Source organism: Mirounga angustirostris, unplaced genomic scaffold (assembly GCF_029215605.1).
Source record: "Mirounga angustirostris isolate CCGP_5_RB_7025 unplaced genomic scaffold, mMirAng1.0.hap1 SCAF_3, whole genome shotgun sequence".
Taxonomy (NCBI): domain Eukaryota; kingdom Metazoa; phylum Chordata; class Mammalia; order Carnivora; family Phocidae; genus Mirounga; species Mirounga angustirostris.
In genome coordinates, this window is record NW_026991711.1 from 186,477,726 (window position 1) to 186,501,271 (window position 23,546).

The 23,546-nt window shown below is 43.6% G+C and overlaps 2 protein-coding genes across 15 annotated transcripts in view; one reads left to right on the forward strand and one right to left on the reverse strand.

Annotated features, from left to right (window-relative positions):
- The window catches only part of SP110 (SP110 nuclear body protein), a 41,388-nt gene extending 33,439 nt beyond the window's left edge, over window positions 1-7,949 (reverse strand). For 7 of the 9 annotated variants that reach the window (XM_054505978.2, XM_054505981.2, XM_054505980.2 and 4 more), the window contains exons 1-5: window positions 7,791-7,949; window positions 5,302-5,449; window positions 3,518-3,686; window positions 1,425-1,679; window positions 1,017-1,061 (exon numbers count right to left, since the gene is read on the reverse strand). In XM_054505978.2, coding sequence (XP_054361953.2) covers window positions 1,017-1,061; window positions 1,425-1,679; window positions 3,518-3,686; window positions 5,302-5,449; window positions 7,791-7,924 — 751 coding nt within the window. In that variant the 5' untranslated portion in view covers window positions 7,925-7,949. The remainder of the gene's footprint in view (window positions 1-1,016; window positions 1,062-1,424; window positions 1,680-3,517; window positions 3,687-5,301; window positions 5,450-7,790) is intronic. The other 2 variants (XM_054505977.2, XM_064587224.1) reach the window with 2 other exon arrangements.
- The window catches only part of LOC123838755 (nuclear body protein SP140), a 63,103-nt gene continuing 47,457 nt past the window's right edge, over window positions 7,901-23,546 (forward strand). For 5 of the 6 annotated variants that reach the window (XR_010410335.1, XM_045867771.3, XM_064587219.1 and 2 more), the window contains exons 1-4: window positions 7,901-8,041; window positions 9,731-9,862; window positions 21,825-22,002; window positions 22,923-23,091. Coding sequence is in view for 5 of the 6 variants with exons in the window: in XM_045867771.3 (XP_045723727.1) it covers window positions 9,849-9,862; window positions 21,825-22,002; window positions 22,923-23,091 (361 nt within the window). In the remaining variant the exon portion in view is untranslated. Of the gene's footprint in view, window positions 8,042-9,730; window positions 9,863-21,824; window positions 22,003-22,922; window positions 23,092-23,546 lie in introns of those variants that run through there. The other variant, XM_045867775.3, reaches the window with a different exon arrangement.

The window sequence follows — 23,546 nt, forward strand, 5'->3', positions numbered from 1 at the left end:
TTATCTCTTATCTGGGGGCTCAGGTTGTTACCGGACACTGAGCAGAGGAAGAAGAGGAATTTCAGGTCCCAGGACCAATGAACAGGGACCAGAGGGGGAGGAACAACACCAATCTATTCCAGCCAGTAAAAACAATGGGGCCAACCGAACACCAAGGCCAGGCAAGGGTGGGATAGAGGGGGAGAGTCAGCCATCATTTCCTTTCAACTAGCTGCTTACTAATTTTTTTCTACTTTATTATTATTTTTTAAATTTTAATTCTAATGTAGTTACCATACAGCGTTATATTACTTTCAGGTGTAGGATACAGTGATTCATTACTTACTAATTTAACAAATTATTTCTTTCTTTTGGTAACCTAGAAGATGGAATCTTCCATTGTTATTGGCTTCATGATTATGTTATTTGGATGGTGTGTATTAGAGGAGTGAAGGAAACATTTGGACCAAATGGGGCCCTTTATGTTCAGTATTGGAGAATCCACGATACCATTTTTGACAGAGCCCGATAATACTCCATGGTTATATTTAATGTAATCAAAGTCCTTAATAATGATGGTTGGGAGAGATAAGAAACACAATTTTGGAAGCTAAATCTTTCAATGTTCTAGCAGATCTTTCAATCAGCAGAGCCTTCAACGTTTTATCATCTTTTCTAATAATTTCAATAACATTACTCTTAGAGTCCAAACTACATAAAAATGAATATGATTGAAAGGCCCCTGTAATCAGAGGGTGAGTGATTGAGTAAGGGTCACAGAGGGATGTATTGCACAAGTTACATGTCAGTTCAGAACACTGTTATTAGTTGGACATCACGGCATCAAACTGGCTGTGGAGACATCCCTGACAAGTAGTCCTGTGCTGAGCTGGGGCATCAATCTGCCTGTTTCTTTTTCTTTGTCACACCCGGTTCTTTTCCCTTAGGCTTCTGTCACAAGCCTCTGGGTTGGCAGGTGCATGTTTGCCCCTCATACCCACTCTGAACTAAACTAAGTCAGCCCCAAGCAATATTACCTTGCACAGTGTCGGGAGGAGTGCCAGCCATCTCTTGTGAGTCTTCTTCACCATTTATTTGGGATGTTAAGTTGTCATTGGGCATTGAAGAGAGGAAGAAAAATCATTACAGGGTACAGAGACAGAGTGTCAGGGAGGAAAGCAAATGGTAAAAACACCCAAGACAGAAGCCCCAATGCCCAGGGCAAGAGTTGGCCTGCTCCAGGGGTGGGGAGCTGGTGTTTGGGCTCTAGGCTTTCCCCAAGGCCCTGGCAGTGCCCATAGTCCTTCTCGGAGAAGGCTGAGTGGGGTAGGTAGGCACATGGGATGGACCAGATTAACAAAAAGGTGGGACCCTGGGCTTCTAGACCTGACCACAGGTACCCTCGGCTGGGGAGGCACGGGTGTCGGACAAAGTCTTCCCCTCACCTGGAGTGATCCTTCCTTCCTGGGTGGTTCTGGGGAGAGCCACGGCGGGGTCAGAAGGGCTGGATGTTTCGCCCGGGATCTCAGCGCTGTGCTGTGTGGGTGCGCTGGGCTCAGTGACACTGGGAGCATGGGGTGAGTGGCTCTGGGGGGGGGACAGCAGCAGCAGCGTCTGGACAGAGCGCCCTTCTGCTGGGTTGGCTGGAGTTTCGAGGAGGGTCAGTGCAGCTCTGTTCCATCCTCCGTAGGAACTGACAACTGGGATTGGTGAAGGAATATACATCAACACCCTGGCTACTCAGAATGATTAGGGAATTTCTTTGTACAAGACTTCCGGAGGGTTGGGGGCATGGAGTGATTCATCGTCCTCCAAGTGTGGAGAACTGATTCATCAGCAGCATCAACTGTTTGTGGCCCCTTCCTATTCTATGTGTTTGATTTGGGCATTAGACCTCTGGTCTAATACTAAAGTCGTCTCACACATAAAGCTGAGTTTGACTTTGTACTCAGGGATTTAATTTTCTTTAGTTTTTCTTTAGTTTTGGTTTCAGAATTGAGACAACTTTGTATAGTGTTATAATTTTAATACATGTCCCTGTTTTAATAAATAAACACATCACACCCCCTGCAGCAAATAAGATAAAATGTAAATTCCTTCACATGGTGCATCCTTTCTACTCTGGTTTCTGCTCATTTCTGCAGAATGGGCTTCTGTGCTTCCCTGCCTCACACCCTATGATGGGCCACACCAACCTTCCTCCCCATCCTCAATACTCCAGGCCCTTGGCTTTCTGCATGCGATTCCTCCCATGGCCAGGTTTCTCTTAGGATTCTTTTCCATCATTTATTTCAGGAGTTGAGTTGTCTCAACCAGTGAACAGAAAAAGGAATTAAGGTAGGATTTTGAAGGGCCTAGAACAAAAGCACAGATTTGCAGATCCCGAAAGACGCATGAGCTCGGCGAGGTTGGGGGGCACCGCAGTGTGTGGTGCCTCGGGCTCTCAGACTGACTTAGCGTGGCTTCTGAGAACCCAGTCCTCCCTGTGCTGCCCTGATGCTGCCCAGAGCACGGGCTCAAGTGCACTATGCCGGCCGGGAGGGGCGCTTTTCTCTTTCCTTGCCCCTTTAGCTCAGGGAGGCATTTCTCCTTTGGGGGAGGAACTTCTTGCGGTCAACAGTGGCTACCCCACTAACAAAATGTCACAATGCAGTGTGATCTGCTGCTGGTCCTCTTCCTGTTGTTCTCAGCTAAGTGAACCATGCGCTTTGGCCAAACTGTTTGTCCTTAAACCTAAAATGATCATGTCACCTCTTCCTCTTTCCCTGGCTTCTTCCTTCCCAGCTCTGTCCTTGCTCTTTCTCCTGCTCTTTATTCATCCAGCTCGTACTCGTTCCCAGTGTGCATCACATTCTGCTTCCTTCTTCTACCCTCTCTCTGTCTTCAGCTCCCTCTCCTCTCTCCTCCAGCTTCACACTCTGCCTTCCACCTGTCCTTGTTTAAAAGAGGGATTGAAATCTCAGGCCCTGGTGCTAGGAAACCCAAGTAGGACAGCTGGCTCTGCTCTTAGCAGACAAGTAACTTTGGGAAAGTTATTCTGAGCTTTAATTTCTTCGTATGTCAGATGGGGATAATAACGACTTCACAGGATTGTTTTAAAGATGATATGAGATAATCATATAAAGAAAGTGCTTGGGACGATGCCTGGTACATAGTAAGTACTAAAAAAAAAAAAAAAAAAAGATACTTATTGCCCATCCGTATTCATTTCTTTTCCCCTCTGGTTCTCCTTATCCTTCTGCCAGACTGAGTCTCTGCAACTGCATTTCCCTAGAGACTGTCCAGTGGGGTACACTGGACAACTTTCCCCCCACTTCATAGAATAGGTAAGACAGAAATGTGTCCTCTAGAAATTCATCTTAGAGAGCTGGAGCCAGAGGCAGCTCGTCCTGGCACACTGGTAAGTACACTCCCTATCTCCCCAGAGAACCCGGCACTCAAGTGCATAATTCCACGGGGCTGAAAGCCAACCCAAACTTTGAGGGTAGCAGCTTCTGGCATGCTTTTACAGCCCAAGGATATTCAAGAAGCCTCGTACCACTTCTGAAGCCCTTGAGAATCATCGTCAGGTTGGGGTATTCACGCAGGTTAATTCGGCTGAACAGCATCTCCAGAAATGACAGATTGGAGGTCTTTTCCAGGTGAGTGAGGATGTTGTACACCACTCTGGGTACAGGGACATGATTTCTACAAGCTTCCATGGATTCCTTAAAAAATGGAATCGAGGATTATTATAAATGATTATAAAATGGAATGGACGTTTATTATACATTTGTGGTTTTCTAAGTCATAGGAATGGTATTTTGTTCTGTTAAGAAGGAATTTAACACAAATGTACAAACTCTAACGTAGAAAAGTCACAGTTCCACGTGTTTACTTTTAGAACTTCACATATATTTGGATTGTTAGTCATAGGAATAAATAACTTAGCCTTCTTTAAAATAAGTCTGCTTTGTGAACCTTATTTTAGGTACATTTGAAGGAAGAGAGAAATTTTAGGGAAGGAAAAGGGGAGTCAAAGGTTTTTACTGTGTAATTAATTCTCTAAGGCTCTGGGCAGAACTCTGTGGCAATGGGCCAAGGAGTTGGTCACAAGTGGCAATTCTGCAATTGCTTGTTAGCCTCTGCTCTCTCTCTCGGACTTGGGATGGCCTGAATGGGTTCTAGCCACAGGGAAATCATCCAGCGAACTCCTCTTCATGAAAGGCTGGCCAAAAGGAGAAACATGGCAGGAGAGGATTGACTGCATAACACTTCCTGAGCACCTACTAGGCTAGTCCTTGCGTACGTAGCAATGGATAAGATCACCATGGTGTTACCCATATTGAAGGAGGGACTCTGTCAGGTGCAGAAGATAGGCATTAAATAATAAGCAAATTAAAGAAATGCCCAGTTGCTATGGAGAGAAGTGTTATGAAGGGAAAGCATAGATTTCTCTGAGAAATCAGTTAGATGAGTGGGTTAAGGAAGCCTCTCTGAGTAGTGACATCTGGGCTGTGACGTGAAGAGGGGTTGGAGCCAACCAGGCCGAGACTGGGAGAAGATCGTTCAACCACTGCTGCGCTTCTCTGGGCCTGGGACTCAAAAAATGCATTAAAAACCCCCAAATTATAAAAGAATGCCATTTTTGTCCACACAGCCATATCTTCCAGTGCCTGCCTTGCTTCACATCTGAATGGACTGTGTGCAACAAATTCTTGGGAATTGGGAGTGTACCCTTAGTGGGTTGAATGGTGTCACCCCTCCAAAAAGATATGTCCACTTGACCCCTGTGAATGTGACCTCATTTGGAAAAAGGGGACATTGGAAAAACTACATTTGCAGATGTAATTAAGTTAGGCTCTTGAGATGCCATTACCCTGGATTAAGGTGGGCTCTAAATCCCAATGACCAGTGTCCTTATAAAAGAAGAGAAGGAGAAAAGACAAGGAAAGGAAAAGGTGATGTCGAGATTGATGTGGAGATTGAAACAGCGATCGTAAGTGATTTTTCTACAAGCCCAGGACCACAAAGTGTTGCTGGTACCACCAGAAGTTAGGAGAGTCAGGGAACGGATTCTCCCTCAGAGCCTCGAGAAGGAACCTTGATTTTGTACTTCTGGCTTTGAAAACTGTGAGACAATACATTTCTCTTGTTTTAAGCCACTGGGGTTGAGGTCATTTGTATGGCAGCCCCTGTGACCCCGTCTTCCCCTGAAAATGAACCTTTGGGACTAGGCCTTCCGAGCTCCAGAAGCCCTGGGGCTTGGGGTGTGAAACTTCAGTGATGGGGACTTCTTGGTGGGGGCTGGGCTGCCATGGGAAAGTGGGCAGCGCTACTCACCCGGTATATTGTCTCTGTGATGAAGGAGCTGTCTCGGAGGCCTTCGAGGAAGGGAAATGGCTTGTATATGGCATAAGCAATCTCCAGCTTCTGGTATACGAAGTGCTGGAGAAGAGCCTCTTCTAAGGCCCTGGTCATGGTGAACATCCTATGAAAGAGGCATGAGAGGAGAGGAAAGACTCCAGGAACTCGGGGAGCTGCTCTTTGCGCTCAGTGGGCATCTTCAGACCAGCATCCTGGTACCAAAGGTAGTAGCCCTTGGTAGTCTGCAAAGCAACTCTGCCTCAAAGCGTCGTGGGCATAAGAAGCAATGACCATGCCCAGTGACCACGGAGGCAGAAAGTAACCTAAAAGATGATGCTGAAATCCCAAAGGGGCTGCTGGTAAACGTAAGACAGATAGTCAAAATAGCTAGTATCTATTGAGTACTTCCTATGTGCCGGGCTTTGTTCTAAGGGTTTCACATGCAGCAACTTATTTGATCTTCACAAAACGCTTGCAAGAGGGTTACTATGATTTTACCCATTATATTGTGAAGGACCCCGAGACATAGAGTTGTTTACTAAGTTGCCCTAAATCGCACGACTTGGAAGTGGTAGAGGTAAACAAATTCCAACTTTCTGCTTCTAGGTTTATGGTCCTAAGTTCTATGGTCCATGGCTATGTTGAACGGAGTTAAGATTGCCTGGGCGGCAGCTTAACGCAAACGCTAGCAAAGCTTGTAAAAAGGGACCACCCAATAATGAGTAGAAAGATGAAAACCTGATAATATTTAGAAAATTTAGTAACCCACCTACAATCTTTGACACACAAGCAGGCCAAACATAAGCAGACATGAAAGATGTGAAAGACATGATTAGTAAAAGCAAAGTAACTAAATTATTATATGTATCAATTTCATATCTCAGAACAGACATGCACCTTTACCACGCCCATGCAACATTTATAAAAATTAACCACTGATAGACCAGGAGAAAATATCCATGTTATAATAGGCAGAAAACACACAGATAACATTCCTGACAAATTGTCAAGAAAAGAGTACTAACAAAAAGTTCAACCATCCAGAGATATTTTTTTAAACAAAACAGAGATCCCATCTTTCCAATTTCATTTTGTGTATGACTGAAAATTAAACTATAAGTAATGACTGTTTCCAGGATTAATCCCAGTGGTAGACTGAGCAGCCCTGCTCTCTCTACTCATTCCCACATCCTTTAAGTTTGACAGAAAAAAAGAAACATATTGTAAAAATAGAATAATCCATAACTTTACTGGAAAAGAAAAGATGTCATAAGAGGTCCATAATCGTGAAGAAATCCTGGAAGATTGAGAACAGGTGGAAGGGAAATCTAGCATCCATGATATAGACAGAATCCATCATACGGGGAAGAATACTGCAAAGATCAGCACAGAGCCAGAGAAAGCCAGTATGAACAGGTGGTAAGAAGAGCAAGTGGCCGTGGGGTTACATTTAGGATGATTAATTATACTACAGCATTCAGAACATAATATCCACCAGGTTCCTTATCCTTCATCTGTTATAATTCTCAAGAATGAAAGCAAGGCACAGAGAGGTTAAGTAACTAGCCCAAGGTTGGCAAAGCAGAGCTTGTCTGACTAAAGCCCCATTTTTCACTAGTGCATGATACTGGGTCTCATATGCTAGTGTTCAGACTTTTATCATGTAAAAGGAGTCTTAAAAACGAATAAACAAAAGACAAACATCCATGTAGAAAAAAAAGCAAAACACAGATAGGCAATTAAGTCCAGTGTGCAATAAATGTATAGAAAACATGGCAATTCACTAGTAGTTGGGACGGTACAAAAGAAGACAACTTAATAATGTTTGCCTATCAAAATGTCCCACATAGAGAATAAAAGCAATAATCACAGATGCTTCTGGTGAAAATGTAAAAAGGTCCAAATGTTCTGGAGGCTAATTTAGCAATCAGGGTCAGATGCTCTAAAGTACATATTCCCTTGAGTCCCAAAGTCCACTTCCAGGAATTTATTTCAAGGAAGCAATCGTACACGTGCTTCAAAATATATACATAAAAAGTTCATGAAACACTGGAGAGGAAATTAAATGTTCTCTCCTTTTTGTCTCTTTCCCACCAACCACCTCTAGTCACTTGCACAATGGATAATAAACGAGTTGCCCATTTGGGGCAGAGTGCAAATCACAAAGCACAGAAGAGAAGAGCAGAGAGCAAATCTTGGTTCCATCCACAACAACAGGCTAGAATTTAGGGAAAGAAGAACTGAGCTGTGTCTCTGCTCCCCCACCACTCCCACGTCTGTCCCCCTTTTTTGGAGTCTCTGGTTAAATCCCACATTGCTCTCTATCTTTGGAAGACAATATTTTACAAAGAGAGAGGCTCACAATTTCAATAGTTGGGTTCCACCCTGTAGCTGCTGCCAGGAAATCAGCTATCAGAGCCCAATCAGCAAAAAGAAAGAATAAAGCAGCTGAGACAAAAACCCACCTGGATGCTGGGTCAGCCACCTGCTCCTGCCCCTTTCCCGGTCCAGGGGCTGGGCCAGGGATCACTCCCGGAAGACTGAGAGAACAGCAGGGAGATGCCAGTGGGTGAAACAGGAAGTCTGTGCTTTGCCACATGCAGAGAGGGCCAGGCTTCCGGAGAAAAGAAAAGTGAAAGTATTTGGAGCAGATCGTGCAGGAAGCTGAAGACAGTGCCTGCTGCCTCCCTCCATCTCCATCTCCGTCCAGACACTTGTGAGGTTCCCGGGGCATTTGGGGGAGGTGGAGGGTGGTGCCTTCTGGACCAGCCTGGGGAGGGGTGTGCAGAGGGGAGGAGGCAGAGGGGTCCAGCCCCAGGGGCCACGGGAGGGAAATGGGAATCTACCATCTATATGCTTCCCTACCCACTTCTATTTCCCCAGGACTTGTTCTTCTTCTGTACTTTTGGGGGGATGAAAATGTTCCCACACTGAAGTGGGGTGATGGTTATACAACTGAGTAAATTTACTAGAAATCATCAAACTTTAAAAAACAAACAAAAACCAAAGGGGAGGGGAGGTGACTCAGAAATGCCCATAATTTGTCAGGATAAAATTATTGCCTAAGAAAGTTGAGATAAAAGGGAACCTGAATTTAATCTGAAATCACGTAGAGGTAGGCAGATCTCTGGGCAGGAAAGCGATCAGGGGCCAGGCAGGCATTTGGGAGCCGGGGATGTGAGGAAGTCAGGTCTAAGGCAGAGCTGGGGCCAGGAGAAGACTCGAGAACAGCCACTTGCAGGATACCCCCTCCACACACCCTTTAAAAATTCCTTATGTACATTGGCATGGAAGGTCTGTGAGAACACAGAAATCCGTTTAACGTTATTTAAATCAGTAATTCTCAAATGTGTTCTACCCATGAGTTCCCCTTACCGGGACGCCCATGCTTTTTCCTTAGGGAAAAAAAAGATGGGAGAAAGGATTCTGGGGTCTAAGAAGCCTTGAAGCCAAGGCTCACGTGCTCAAGGGAGAGCCCTTCCATGCTTGCTATGGAGGCACCAGGACACCTGAGTATTTTCTAGAGCAACAGGCTCAGCCCTGGTGTGGAAGGTCACCACTGTAAGAATGACAGACGCAGAGGAGCCTCAGGAAGCCCATGGTAATGGAGGGAGGCCCAGGACACAACGTGACACTCCCAGCCGAGGAGAGGGTTCTGTGGTGCTCGGTAGCACATAGCACTGTGCGGTGCAGGGACGTGGGCAGCGAGAGGGATTCAGACCATTTTGTACAATTGTCACACTTCATTTACCTGAAGCCCTCCACTTACCCTGGAAGACCCCCTCATGGACACTGGACATCCCAGCCTGGAACCAAGAATCTCCTCCTTTAGACCTGCCCAAAGATAGATTAGGCAAAGACACCAAAAAAAAAAAAAAAAAAAAAAAAGCAGGGGTGGAAACATAATGCCAGATCGGACAGAAATGATTAAACTAGAAAAAGATGTGAATAAAGATAAAAGATGTTTCTATCTCAGCCACGCATGCTTGAGAATACAGTAATAATGGGAAAACTTCCGCTGTTTATTTCAATGACACATGTACTGAGAATTTACTAAAATTAGGTATAATTCCTTTTTAGCTCAATTTTATTGAGGTATAAAATGCATTCATCTTAAAGTGTACATTTAACTCGATGAGTTTTAACAAATGTAATCAAATTACAGTTAAGATATAGATCATTTCCATCATTCCAGAAAGTTCCCTCGTACCCTTTGCAGATAGCCTCCTCCCCAACCCCAGCATCAGGCAACCATGATGTGCCTCCTTTCTTGTTACTGGTATCAAAGTTTTACATAAATGAAAACATACAGTAGGTGCATTTTGATGTGTGGCTTCTTGGGGTCGTCATAATGCTCTTGAGATTCACCTCTGTTGTTGAGGGTCAATAATTTATTCCTCTTTAGCCGGTGTGCTGGCCAGCTCTTGTTCATCCTGTCCAATCACCATGATGTCACCAATGTAATTGATCAGTGTGATGTTCTATGGGATGTCCAGGTGATCCAGATCTCTACAGACTATATTATGACAAAGGGCAGGTAAGTTAATATAACCCCAAGACAAGACTGTAAATGAATGTGCCTATCTGTCATGCAGGAACTAAAACTCTTTCTGATCCTCCTTTCCAACGGAAAGAACACATTTGCCAAATCAATGGCCACATACTGTGTATGTGAGGTCCGTGGAATGACCTGGGCTGGGGGTCTTACTGCCCAGACTGCTTATTTTCTTATCCCAGTCTTTGGCCATCCTGTAAATTCTGAGAGTTACCCAATATATGTCTAAGAAATTGATTTTTCTGCCTGAGTTAGTCAGTGTCAATTTTGATCACTTAAACCCCAAAACTTCAACTGATTAAAAGTTGGTACCAGAGAATGAATTGTGGGCAATGAATCTGCACAGAAATATGCTCAAACTGAGTTTGGTTATCTGACCTACCTGCACATAAACGTAGTGGACATCCCATTCATGTTCAAAGATGGGAGTTTGGTAGACTTTGGCAAACAGGGGCAAAGTAACACATTAACTTCTAGCACTGGATTGTGGTTAGGACTCTACATTTCACTCCCAGATTCCAAGTGCCAGATCTTAGCACACTTAGCAAAATGGAGAGGAATTTTCCAGGTAGAAAGAAAGCATTGACTGGCCTTCAGAGATTCCCACCTCCTTGGCCTAAATCTGGGTGGGAAAACAGAGACAGGACGGAGGCCAGAATCTTCTTATCCCATGGGCCATACGGAAGAAAAAGAAAAAGAAAACTCTGCCCCTGTGTTAGGAACCAGCAACTATCTGATGGGCATAGATGGTCTTGGTCCAGGATCTGTTATCTCAGGGAGATTGGTTCTCTAGCGAACATAGAGAAAAACAAGACATGTGGGAGATACAAGCTAAAATTCCAGCCTATTGTTATCTGGGCTAATGCATGATATTGCAAACTAGGGCTTTCTTGTAAACTTGACGGGACTTCCCCTGAGGAACGCCAAAGACCTTGTGCTTCCAAGCAAAAGAAGCTGGCACATTTATGTCATTGTCCCGCTGAGTGGTGGCCTGGGTCTGCCTGCTGCTTAAGGGCAGGAAGAGGAGAGAGAGAGGAGACACCACAACAGGTTCTTGTAGTCTGTGCCAGGCCTTATCCGGGCCACTGTGCCCCATGAAGAGGACAGCCATGCCCAACAGAGGCTCAGCTTCACAGCCCATTTACCCCACAACGTGAGAGAGGGAGAGACAAAGGACGGGCAGTGGGTGGTGACAGGCAGTCCCAGGTGTGCGAAGCACCTGGTAGACACGCAGACCCCACCCACTGGGAAGATGTCCTCATCAATATCCCCAAATCTGGAATCTGTCCCAGCCAGATGGATGTTCACTTCTTTGGAGGAAAGAAAGAGCAGAAGTGGGCAGAAGGGTAGAAATCTCTGGCCCTCTATACTTGGCAAACAGATTTGTGCAAATTTCTAGCACATCTATAATGAGCCAGACGAAGCAGGATTCGGTGGAATATACTTTGGAAACATCCTGCTTTGCTTCTGGTTCCCCAGACCTCGCCTGCTTTGGCCATTGCTCTGAGCGAGGCCCTGGATTCTGCAGATGCCCTGGCTCTCATTTGCCTATCTTGGATCCACTGTCCTACCTGGATTTCTAGTCCTCCAGTTTTGTTTATTTTATTTGCGCTTTGCTCCCGTTTCTTTTTCTTCCAACTTTATGCTGATACGGTGTGTTCTTGTAAGTTGCTTTAAACCCTTTACAGAATGAAGGCCGGCTATGTGTGAAAAAAATTCTGTACAAACATAAATGTGATGTACTTGGTAGCTAGCATCCCATTGTCCTTTGAGGTCTAGGCAATGTCAGTTCCAAACCCTTTCCCCATCCCATGGGAAGCCTGTCACCCTGATTTCAGGGACGAGTTGAAGCTCAGTTTTTTCTAATTACTCTGGCTGCATTTGTAAAGTGCCCATGAATTCAAGAAAACTTAGAATGGCACACCAAGCCTCTCTGGTCAAACTTGGCACTTCCCTCGGGTTTCAGGAGTGGGGAGTTTTCTCAGGCCTTTGGCTGCTTTCCAGCAATTTGAGGAACATCTTCCCCACCTCATAAGGCTGAGTACTTCAGCTCTGCTCAGCCCTGTGTCCAGTCCAGGCTGGGTACTGTGCCCGGCCGGACCTGAAATGTCTGGCTTTCTTTCTTTCCTTCTCACAACCACCTGAGCAGAGAGAGGCGGGGCAAACCTGGGGTTCACTTCCTGCCCCCCTACACTCTGCCCCCTCACCGCGAGGCAACCTGGATCCATTTGAGTGAAATCAACCTTTCTGCACTCTTTCCTTTGCACGAACAGTGCCTTGTCTGCCGTGGAGACTGAGGTGGCCCTGCTCCTCCTCCCCGGGGCTGAGAACCGCCTGAGAGATTGGGCACAGGGCAACCTCGTGTTGGTACAACCACACCACGCTGTTCAGCGATTTCACTTTTACCCTTCGGGTGCCACCCAGGACACATCGACCAACTGGTAGACTTTCACCTCAGAGCTCCGGGGAGGCACAAAGGCAGTAAACGTCCGCTCAAGGTTGACCCCGGGCCAGCTCCATGACCCCGTGGGGCTGGCAGTGGCAGATGGTGGGTGGAGGCAGCCAGCTGAGCCACAGGTCGGTCCTCACTTCCTGTCCTTGATCCCCAGGTTGGCGTCTACGCTGGTTATTTCTGTCTTCCCAGACTCATTCCACAGGTATATGACAGAACAAGATTACACATAAATAAATACTGGGGAAATCAGATTTCTTAAATCACAGCAGATTAGCAGCCAGGGAAACTTGGAGCCGTGTTGACTCACGTCCTTTTCTTATTTCCTTGCAAAAGCCCTGCAGATGGACTGGCATGGGCACAACTCCCTGGTTCTCTCGAGGCCTCGCTGCAGGGTTCCATGATTCCCAGGCCCTACGGATCCTCTCATTCCCCCCACGCCTCCTTTCTCCCTACGCCAGCCCCCAAAAGACAACTCTGCCCAGAAAAGTTTCTTTTAGAAAAAGTAACGTTGAAATTGGATGCCTGTTGTCAAACTTCTGGTTTCTGGGCAGCTGGGGGTTAGTTCTGCTCAGAGCTCATCTAAGCAGGGCATCTGAACACCACCGAGTTACAGGAAGTGAAAGCAGACCCAATACTGACAAATGCAACTAGGTGGGGAGGGAGGTGTTGCTTTATCTCTTCCGGGATGTTACACATTTGACCAGGGAGGGAGGGAATTTGTCTTCTAAAAACACAAGACAAAGACCTCAACACGTTCTTGTTAGAAATTAAAGCAACATGAAAGTGTATGGAAACCCCCTAACCCAGACTCCACTGCTGGCCGGGCCCCAACAAAGCAACTGCATTGCGATCAGCAGTGGCAGAAGGTAGGTCCTCAGCACCCAGCACCCTCACTCCTGGCAGCCAAGGATGCAGCCCACAGCTGCTCCTCCACCTGGTCCCGAGAGATGGGAGATGAGCGAGCTTGAGTCCAGCCAGGCCTTGGCCTCCAGGCAGGGAAACGAAGGCACCGAGGAGTGAGGGTGGGGTAACGCTGACCTCATAAAATGAGCTGGGAGGTGCTGCCTTTTCTTCTATTTTCTGGAAGAGATGGGAGGGGACTGGTATCATTTTGTCTTTTCTTTTTTTTTTTTTTTTTAAAGATTTTATTTATTTATTTGAGAGAGAGAATGAGAGACAGAGAGCACGAGAGGGAAGAGGGTCAGAGGTAGAAGCAGACCCCCTGCTGAGCAGGGAGCCTGATGCGGGACTCGATCCCGGGACTCCAGGATCATGACCTGAGCTGAAGGCAGTCACTTAACCAACTGAGCCACCCAGGCACCCCTCATTTTTTCTTTAAATGTTTTGTAGAATTCACTAGTGATACCACCTGGCTCTGGTGCTTTCTTCTTTTGAGGTCTATTTTTTTTTTAAGATTTTATTTATTTATTTATTTGAGAGAGAGAGAGAGCGAGAGAGCCCGTGAGTGTATGCACATACACCCATGAGTGGAGGGTGGGAGGGTAGGGGGTGGGGTGGTGGTGGGGGGAAGGGCACAGGGAGAGGGAGAGAGAGAATCTCAAGCAGACTTCACGCTGAGCGAGGAGTCTGATGTTGGCCTTGATCCCACAAACTTGAGATCATGACCTGAGCCTAAATGAAGAGTCAGGTGCTCAAATAAGCCACCCAGACACCCCTTTTGGAGGTCTATTAATCATTGATTCAATCCTTTTAATAGGTATAGGTTATTCAGATGATTGTTTCTCCTTGTGTGAACTTTGGTAGTTTGTGTCTCTTAAGGAATTTGTCTGTTTCATCTTCTATCAAATTCTTCGTCATAGTTTTCCGTGGTATTATTTCTCTAGCTTTTTAAGGTCCATGGGATTAATAGTGATGACCCCCTCTTTCATTTCTGATATCAGTAATGTCTGTCTTCCTCTCTTGTACTTTGTTAGCTTTTCTAGAGGTTTATCAATTTTATTGATTTTCCCAAAAAATCACCTTTTGACTTCATTGATATTCTCCGGTGTTTTCCTGTTTTCAGTTTCATTGACTTCTATTCTAATTTTTATGATTTATTTTTTTCTGCTTGTATTAGATCTCAGTTTCTCTTTTTTCTTTAGTTTCTATAGGTTGAAGCTTAGATTATTCATTTAGATCTTTCTTCTTGTCTAATCTGTGCATTCAATGCTGTATATTTTCCTCTAAGCCCTGCTTTTGCTACATCCCAGATATTTTAATAAGTTGTGTTTTCATTTTCATTTAGCTCAAAATATTTTATAATTTCTCTTGATATTTCTTCTTTAACCCTAGAAGTGTGCTCTTTAATTCCAAGTATTTGCGGGAATTTTCCAGCTATCTGTTATTTCTACTTTTATTTCATTATGCTCTGAGAACATATTTTTAAATGATTTCTATCCTTTAAAAATTTTTAGAGTGTTTTATAGCCCCGAATATGGCATATTTTAGTAAATATTCCATGTGAGCTTGAGGGGTATGTGTATTTTGTTGTTGTTGAGTGGAATATTCTATCAATGTCAACTAGATCAGGTTGATTGATGGTGCTGTTCAGGTCAACTATATTCTTACTGATTTTCTTCCTGCTTGATCTATTAATTACTAAAATAGGGGCATTGAAGTCTCCAACAATTGTAGGGGATTTGTCTATTTCTCCTTGTAGTTCTATCAATTTTTGGATCATGTACCTCGATGCTACTTTGTTAGTTGCGTGCACCTTAAGGATTCCTGTGTCTTTCTAGAGAAACTGACCTCTCTATCACTATGTAATGCTCCTTTTTAGCTCTGACAATTTTCCTTATTCTGAAGTCTGCTTTGTCTGAAATTAATATAACTATTACAGCTTTCTTTTGATTAATGTAGGCATGGTAAATCTTTCTCCATCGCTTCACTTTGATTCTCCCTGTGTTTTTATGTTTCAGGTGGCTTTCTTTTTTTTTTTTTTTTTAAGATTTTATTTATTTATTTGACAGAGAGAGAGTTAGCGAGAGCAGGAACAGAAGCAGGGGGAGTGGGAGAGGGAGAAGCAGGCTTCCCGCCGAGCAGGGAGCCCGATGTGGGGCTCAATCCCAGGACCCTGGGATCATGACCTGAGCCAAAGGCAGACTCTTAATGGCTGAGCCACCCAGGCGCCCCCAGGTGGCTTTCTTATATACAGCATATAGTTGGGTGGTTTTTTTGTTTTTGTTTTTGTTTTTCACTCTATTGATCTTTGCCTTTTAATTGTTATATTGAGATCATTCACACTTGGAGTATTTGTGTAGTTGGATTAATATCTACATGTTTTTACTCATTATTCTTGTCTTTGATCCTACTTTTTCTTCTTTTCTTTTTCTGCCTTTTATGGTTTTAATTGAACATTTTATGACCCCATTTTATCTTCTCCCCTAGCATATTAATTATGTTTCTTTTAAAACATTTTTAGTGGCTTTCCCTAGAGGTTGCAATATATATTTACAACTAGTCATATCTGTTAGTTATTTATTTACTTATTTATTTTTACTTTGCTTGATACCATTTATTTTCTTCATATCCATGTTTTCAAATTACACTATCTTGCTTCATGGGAGATGCATGCATCTTATAACGGAATGTCACAAACTTCTCCCTCCTGTCTTTATCAACATTGCTGTTGTCATTTTGCTAATCCAAATGCTCTCATCACATAGTTGTTATTATTACTTTGAACAAACAGCTATCTCTTAGATCATTTGAGAATGGGAAATTAGTGAGAACTCCAAAAGCTAGCTTTTGTTTGTATAGATTATATCAATTGATATTTGCCATAATAGGAATTAAAACCTTGAGCACTTAAGTATTTGTTCATTAATAAAAATAATGAACTCATTACCTGCTAATATAAATGACATATTTTATGAAAAATAACTGTGTTTTCTAAAAGAAAGTAATTAGTAAGAAGATTAGCAATGCTTTATATTTTCACAGATCTCTTTAATAGTTGGCTCAGTATTCTCAGTTGGAACAGACAGCTGGATTCTCCTATCAGCTCTGCATTCAATCTTTTGTGATACCAGAGAACATGTATTCCCTGGGGAATTCCGCTATACACGTGTGACAGGACAAGAGACAAAAAGGGTTAATAGTATCTTAGTACTATTATGAAAACTGTTTCGACCCTGGTCATACCTGAAAGGGTCTTACATAATCCCAGGGGTCCCTGGACCATACTTTGAGAATCACTATTTTAAAATAATTTTTGAGGGGCATCTGTGTGGCTCAGTCAGTTGAGCTTCTGCCTTGGCTCAGGTCATGATCTCAGGGTCCTGGGAAGGAGCCCCGCATCGGGCTCTCCGTTCAGTGGTGTGTCTGTTTCTCCTTCTCCCTCTGTGATCTCGCTCTCTCAAATAAATAAATAAAATCTTCTAAAAATTTTTAAAAAATAATTTTTGAGATGTGCTTTTGTTTTCAAATAAAATTTATGGGTTTTAGACATCACTATTTTAACGGGTTTTGGTGATGCCTTCCACTTCTTTTATAACAAAATTTTGCTGGTTTTGTTTTCTTAATTAACTTTGATTTCTTAATTCTTTTATTGTAGTACATCATCAAATAATTTGTCCTAGAGAGTGTGTCAGTAAGAATGGAGTAGATTATTCTATTGCAACAACGATTCCAAAATCTCAGTGGGTCACTGGCCTCTGCTTCAGGGAATCCTCACCTTGGATTCTGTCTTTGGCTGATGAGTAGCTGCCATCTGAAATGACATCTGAAGTGACAGCCACTGTAACAGAGGAGAAGTGATCATGGCTAATCGGGGGTTAGCTTGGAATTCTGCCAAAGTGATACCTATCAGTGCAAGGAGGCAGGGAGATGCGATCTTAACTTTGCCCAGAAGTAAAGAACATGGCATTGAAAATTGTGTGACCGGGACGCCTGGGTGGCTCAGTCGGTTAAGCATCTGCCTTCAGCTCAGGTCATGATCCCAGGGTCCTGGGATCGAGCCCCGTGTTGGGCTCCCTGCTCAGTGGGGAGCCTGCTTCTCCCTCTTGTCCTTCCCTCCCCTTGTTCTTTCTCTCAAATAAATAAATGAAATCTTAAAAAAAAAAAATGAAAATTGTGTGACCAACACAGATGGTGCAAGAGTGAAATATTTTCTGAGCCCTTGCACAGCTATTTGTTTTAATTGAAGTTTGGTTGACACACGATGTTACATTAGTTTCAGGTGTACATTATGCTCTGCTCAGCACAGTGCACCTTGCACAAGTTATCTTGCCTTCACACAGGAATAACTGAACAGGATGTATATTTTTTAGTCATTTCCTTTTACCTTTGAATCTATAGATTTGCATAACTGTTTTAGACATTTATGGTTTCAAGTTTAGTTGGTTGGTCCCCCTCCCCCTTTTTTACCCGCTATGTTCTGGGAAAATGCTCTTCTTCTTTACAACCATTTTAACTAACCTTTTTTTCTTTTCTTTTTTAATTTTAGCAACCATTTTAAATTTCCAGGCCTGCTGTCTTATTATCTGATCTTTTCTTCATGTCATCCTGGACAAAATATATTCTCCTATCCATACAACAATATACTTGTTTTTTGGAAACTCTTTTCTGTCCCCAGCACTATTTCTATGTATGCTGGGGTAATTTTTGTTCTTTGCTCATCTGGGTTCCACTCCTTCCTGTGATAGGTTTGCACAAATGCGTGTGGCCTCTTGTTTGTTCCTACTTAAGGGCGAGGCACTAAAGAGCTAGTTTTCAACTCCATTTAATGAGATGGGCTTGAAAACCTGTGGTCTTGGCTGCATGGATCCCAAATGCCTGAGGGTGAAGGCCTTTTTTTTTTCCTGAGTCATCTGTATTTTTCTTAAGAAGCAGCCTCTAGTCTCTTGCCTGGATGCGGGTGCGCTGCATGGGGGCGTCAGAGGGGAGCAGATCATTTAGTATTTTGCCTTTCAATTAATCCTGCTGGCTTACGCTTGCATCTCCCTCCCAGGCCCCACTGCCTCTCAGGGGCTGCAGGACATACTGGACCTTTTCCTCGCCCCTGGGATCCTGGTCCACCAGCGATAGCAGTTAGCACTGGGACCGCTTTTGCTCTTTCAGACTTTGGTTTCAATTTCTCACCTAACTCCCTTCCCTCAGTTATAGTGCCTTTAATTCCTTTACTCTCATTTTAGGGAGCCCTCTAGTGTGAGGGGAGCAAAGCACTTGTCTTGGGTCAGCTATCTTTAACCAGAAGTCTTTTTCTTTTTTAAAGGAATTCAGGGAAGGAATGGGTTTCATTCTGTTCTAATCCATATGTATAATGGGAAGTCCCAGTGACCCTCTTAATATGGGATAGAAAAATCTTACAAGTGTTTGCACCTTTTAGAATTACAGTGAAGTTTATCAAGACATTATCAGCCAGGGGAATCATTTATCGAGTAAGAGTCAGAATTACAGGGCGCCTGGATGGCTCAGTCGTTAAGTGTCTGCCTTCAGCTCAGGTCATGATCCCAGGGTCCCGGGATCGAGTCCCGCATCGGGCTACCCGCTCGGCGGGAAGCCTACTTCTCCCTCTCCCACTCCCCCTGCTTGTGTTCCTGCTCTCGCTCTCTCTCTCTCTGTCAAATAAATAAATAAAATCTAAAAAAAAAAAAAAATCAGAATTACAAAGCTTTTTGCATTTAAAAATTACTTTTCCCAGGCTTGACCATAATGTTTGGAATCCAGGGGTCTTACAGGTCTCCACGTATAGATAACACTTATATGGGCAAGTTTAGATACAGAACAACGAGTCATACTTTTGAATATACACACAAGTCTGTATATTAGACCGGAGAAAAACACATATTCTTGTGACTGTGAATTGAAACCTTACGGGAGGGGCATCTTTGACCTAACTTTACCATGTGGGATGCGATTCTTGCCCCTGCAGTTGCAGACGGGTGCGAGAGATTTACCTCTTTCTTCTATTTGTTGTTCACTAAGGAGATTTGCTGCTCAATTGTTCTATACACTCACACACATGTCTTATTCAAGCTTCCCCAAATCCTATAAATGGATACTATTACTACTCCTGTGTCACATCAGGCAACTGAATCTCAGAAAGGTGGCCAAGGTTAGTGCAAGTGAGAAGCACAGCCAGGATTTGTCCTCAAGATAATCTGCATCCAGAGCGGCACTTGCCTTTATGCAGGCTCATTATGAAATATGGGCAAATGGAACAGGCTTTTGCAAAACTATACCTTACCGTACTTGTTTATGACACCACACAGTGGGGTCAATGAACACTCTGGAATAACCAAGAATGATCTTGCTCTGTCTAATAGAGGCAAACAGATTAGGGAACATGTTAGACAGGAGAAGGTGAGGCAGAGTTCTTAGAGGTGATACCCAAGCTATTCTTGAAGAAGAGTAGGATTTTGTTCTAGGCAGAGAATATTTAGTTTAGAATTCTGCGTACAGGATACTGTGCAGCAGAATAGCATTCATTATGTGGTTTCATCTAAGTCCGTGATTTTGAGAGAGAGAGAGAACATGAGCGGAGGGAGGAGCAGAAGGAGAGGGACAAGTAGACCCCACACTAAGCCTGGAGCTTGACGTGGGGCTCGATCTCACCACCCGAAGATTATGATCTTAGTCGAAATCGAGAGTTGGCCGCTTAACCGACTGAGCCACCCAGGTGCCCCAACTGTCAGTAATTTGACTCATGTAATATACAATGGAATCTCAAGAAACACACCAGACAGAACAGGATAAAGGGAAAGAACCCTGGGGCACAGTTCGAGAGACCTTTTCTGCCTTGATGCCGGTTCATATGTGCCACATGTATTCTTTTAAATGCAGAAAATACTTCCTAATATAGGCGAAAACAAAATTAAGTGACTTTACAACCATAGTGACTGAAATTTTGAGGTATGACAATACTTACGGTCTACAAAGGTATAGAGAAAAACTCTCGGGAAATCTTGGCAGAACCGTAAACTAATCAATCATTTTGAAAAAGAACTTAGCAACTTGAAAGTTTGAAGGTAGTATACCTAATTACTCTACAATTCACTTCTGGGTACATAAGCTAAAGAAATTCTTGTTATGTGCACATAAGGAGATATAAACAAGGATGTTCACCAAAATACTGCTCATCATAACAAAAAATTGGAATAGACCTAAACATTTACTAGTAAAGGATTAATAGGTAAATATTGTCTATATTTATATAAAATATTATTACAGAGCAATTAAAGTGCACTGATTTGACTTAAAAATATCAATATGGACACATTATAAATACAATGATACATGGAAAAAGGCAAAAAAAAATCAGGCATACCTTGTTTATAATAAACCTTGCTGTTCAGTGGTAGATTCTGTAATATTATCTTAGTTGGTTTTTATTTTTTTTGTCTGTGAACTTCTTTTAAGAACAGTCTGTGTTAGTCAGGATTCTCCAGAGAAACAGAAAAGACAAAATGTGTATGTGTATGTGTGTGTGTGTGTGTGTGTAAAAGAGATTTATTATAAGGAATTAGCTCGAGCGCACCTGGGTGGCTCAGCTGGTCAAGTGTCTGCCTTCAGCTCAGGTCATGATCCCAGGGTCCTGGGATTGAGCCCCGTGTTGGGCTCCCTGCTGAGCAGGGAGCCTGCTTCTCCCTCTACCCCCTGCTCATGCTCTCTCTTGCTATCTCTCTTTCTCAAATAAATAAATAAAATCTTAAAAAAAAAAAAAAAAGAAAGAAATTAGCTCACATGAATATGGATCCTGGCAATTCCAAAATCTGCCATGTGGGCTGGCAGCCTGGAGCCCCAGCAGAGTTGATGGTGCAGTTCCAGTCTGAAAGTGGCCTATTCGTCAATTTCTTCCTACATGGAGACGTCAGTCTTTTTTTTTTTTTAAGATTTTTTTTTTTTTTTTAATTTATTTGACAGAGACAGTGAGAGAGGGAACACAAGCAGGGAGAGTGGGAGAGGGAGAAGCAGACTCCCCGCTGAGCAGGGAGCCCGATGTGGGGCTCGATCCCAGGACCCTGGGATCATGACCTGAGCCGAAGGCAGACGCTTAAGGACTGAGCCACCCAGGTGCCCCAGTCTTTTAGTTCTATTTGGGCCTTCGACTGATTGGATGAGGCCCACATTACAGAGGGTCTGCTTACTCAAAGTCCACCAATTTAAATGTTAATCTCATCCCCAAATCCCCTCCAAGTTGACACATAAAATTCACTATCACAGTATCATATCAATTCCTGTAAAGCTGTTAACACTTTTAAATTCAATGTTTTCCCTAGAAGGTTCAGGTAAAAAATCTTTCTTTGTAGTTTTGATTACCACAGGGTGAACTCTTTCACTGCTGTGTCTTTCTTAAGCTAAGTGTCTTCTTCTACTTCACCCTTAATTACTCTCTCAGTAAATACATTCCATTTATTCTGGTCCTTCCACAAGAACACTACTGGATGCATATTGGCTCTCCCTTGACTATATCTTTCATGTCTAAAATCATCCACTCACCACAGACCTCTTGAAAACTCAGTTTTCGTATTGTGTCTTTGTTTCCAGGATGTTCACAGGGAACCAGAACCCAGAAGACCAAACCCCAGAGGAGCAGGTTTTCTATGAGTTTATTTTTAGGCTCTTCAAAGAGAATAAGGTGGAGATTGCGAGTGCGATAAATAAGCCATTTCCTCTCCTTATGGGCCTCCGAGACCGTGGCTTTATCTCCGAGCACAAGTATCAAGTAAGTGAGGAGATTTCCTTATGATACCCAGCTCCACCGATGTTATGCCAGACTGCAGGGTGTAATGAATCAGCCCAGAGGCCTTCTGTGGGTGGAGACCGCCACCATCCTGTAAGTTAGGAGGTGACAGGAGAAACGGCATCACAGAAAACATTCCTTCTTCTGTAGGAAGTGTGGGGGGAAGGGCATGGCAGTGGAGATGTAGCTGGATAGGGACTGGGGTTGCTGCGTGGCTACAGTGCATCTTAGGTACATTTATACAGTCGGGTAACAGAAACTAAAGGCAAATGAATGAACTGGGCAAGGTTTCATTACAAAGCCTTCTTATTTGACACACCTGAACCTGAGATGATTGAAACTCACAGGCAAGTTGGGTCACGTTAGGATAAATCCGGAGGCAAATGCTTGCTGCTCTCTGTCCAAATCATTTCTTGCTCCTTAGACATTTCTGGAGCCCTAGAACACAGTGAAGGTTAATGATGGGTCTTCCTGGGGACACGGAAGACAAGCCTTCTCTTTGTCTTTATGAATTTTCTTTGCCCTTTGGCCACGTTCATTGCAGGGGAGAGTGGTCACCTGAATTCCTGGAGCGCTTCAGGCCAGGTCAGTCCTGGGGGGAGGGCAGTGGTTGCTGTCCGGTCAACAGAATGGCCTCTCATGACCAGTCAGGGCCACTCTTGAAACATCCCTGCCAGGCTCTTAAAGCCACATTTATTCTTCAAAATTCCTCCCTCAAGTGTGCATCAGTGTCAGAGAGGTTCAAATAAGAGTCTATTTTTGTGATGGAGGCTATTTAAGAAGTCACCCAAACGTGCGACATTCTAACGTTTCACAAGAGAACAGATGGTCTGGGTTATGATCTGCATCTTCTATAACCTGTAAATCCATAGCTACATAATTCTCCATTCACTATTTTTAAGCATTTTCAAGAAGCTTGTAGAAATCATGTCCCAGTGGAAAGAGTGGTCTATGATGTGCTCAGTGAACTGGAGAAGACATTTGACAAGACAGTTCTGGATGTACTGTTCAGCAATCTTAACCTAAAGGCCTATCCTGACTTACTTGAGATTTGCAGAAGCTTCCAAAATGGTAATTATAGCTTCAACAACTTTGGGGGATTCAAGCCCATCCTATTCTTCGATTCATTCATTCAATCTTCATTAATATTTGACAGTCATTTTATTGAGCGACTGCTCCACGGCAGGCAGGGACAGAACACAGTGGTGAAGAAAATGCACATGACCCGTGTCCTCATGGAACTTACAACCCGTGGGGGTGACAGACATTTAGCTGAGTAACCCCACAAATGATTGCTTGGCCAGGACCTGAATTTGGTGCTGAGAAATGTAGGATCTGAGTCTCTACTTTTTTTGGGGTGGGAGGAAGGCATGAATTATGTGCTTTCGTAGGAAAGGGGAGGAAGCCTCTCTGTTACCTGTAGTCATGTTCAAAGATTAAAAGATTTTCTTTATCTTAGAAAATGTGTCATTTGGTGCAGTTGTGCGCCAACTCACTTCTTCAGACAAACAGTGGAGAAGTCACTA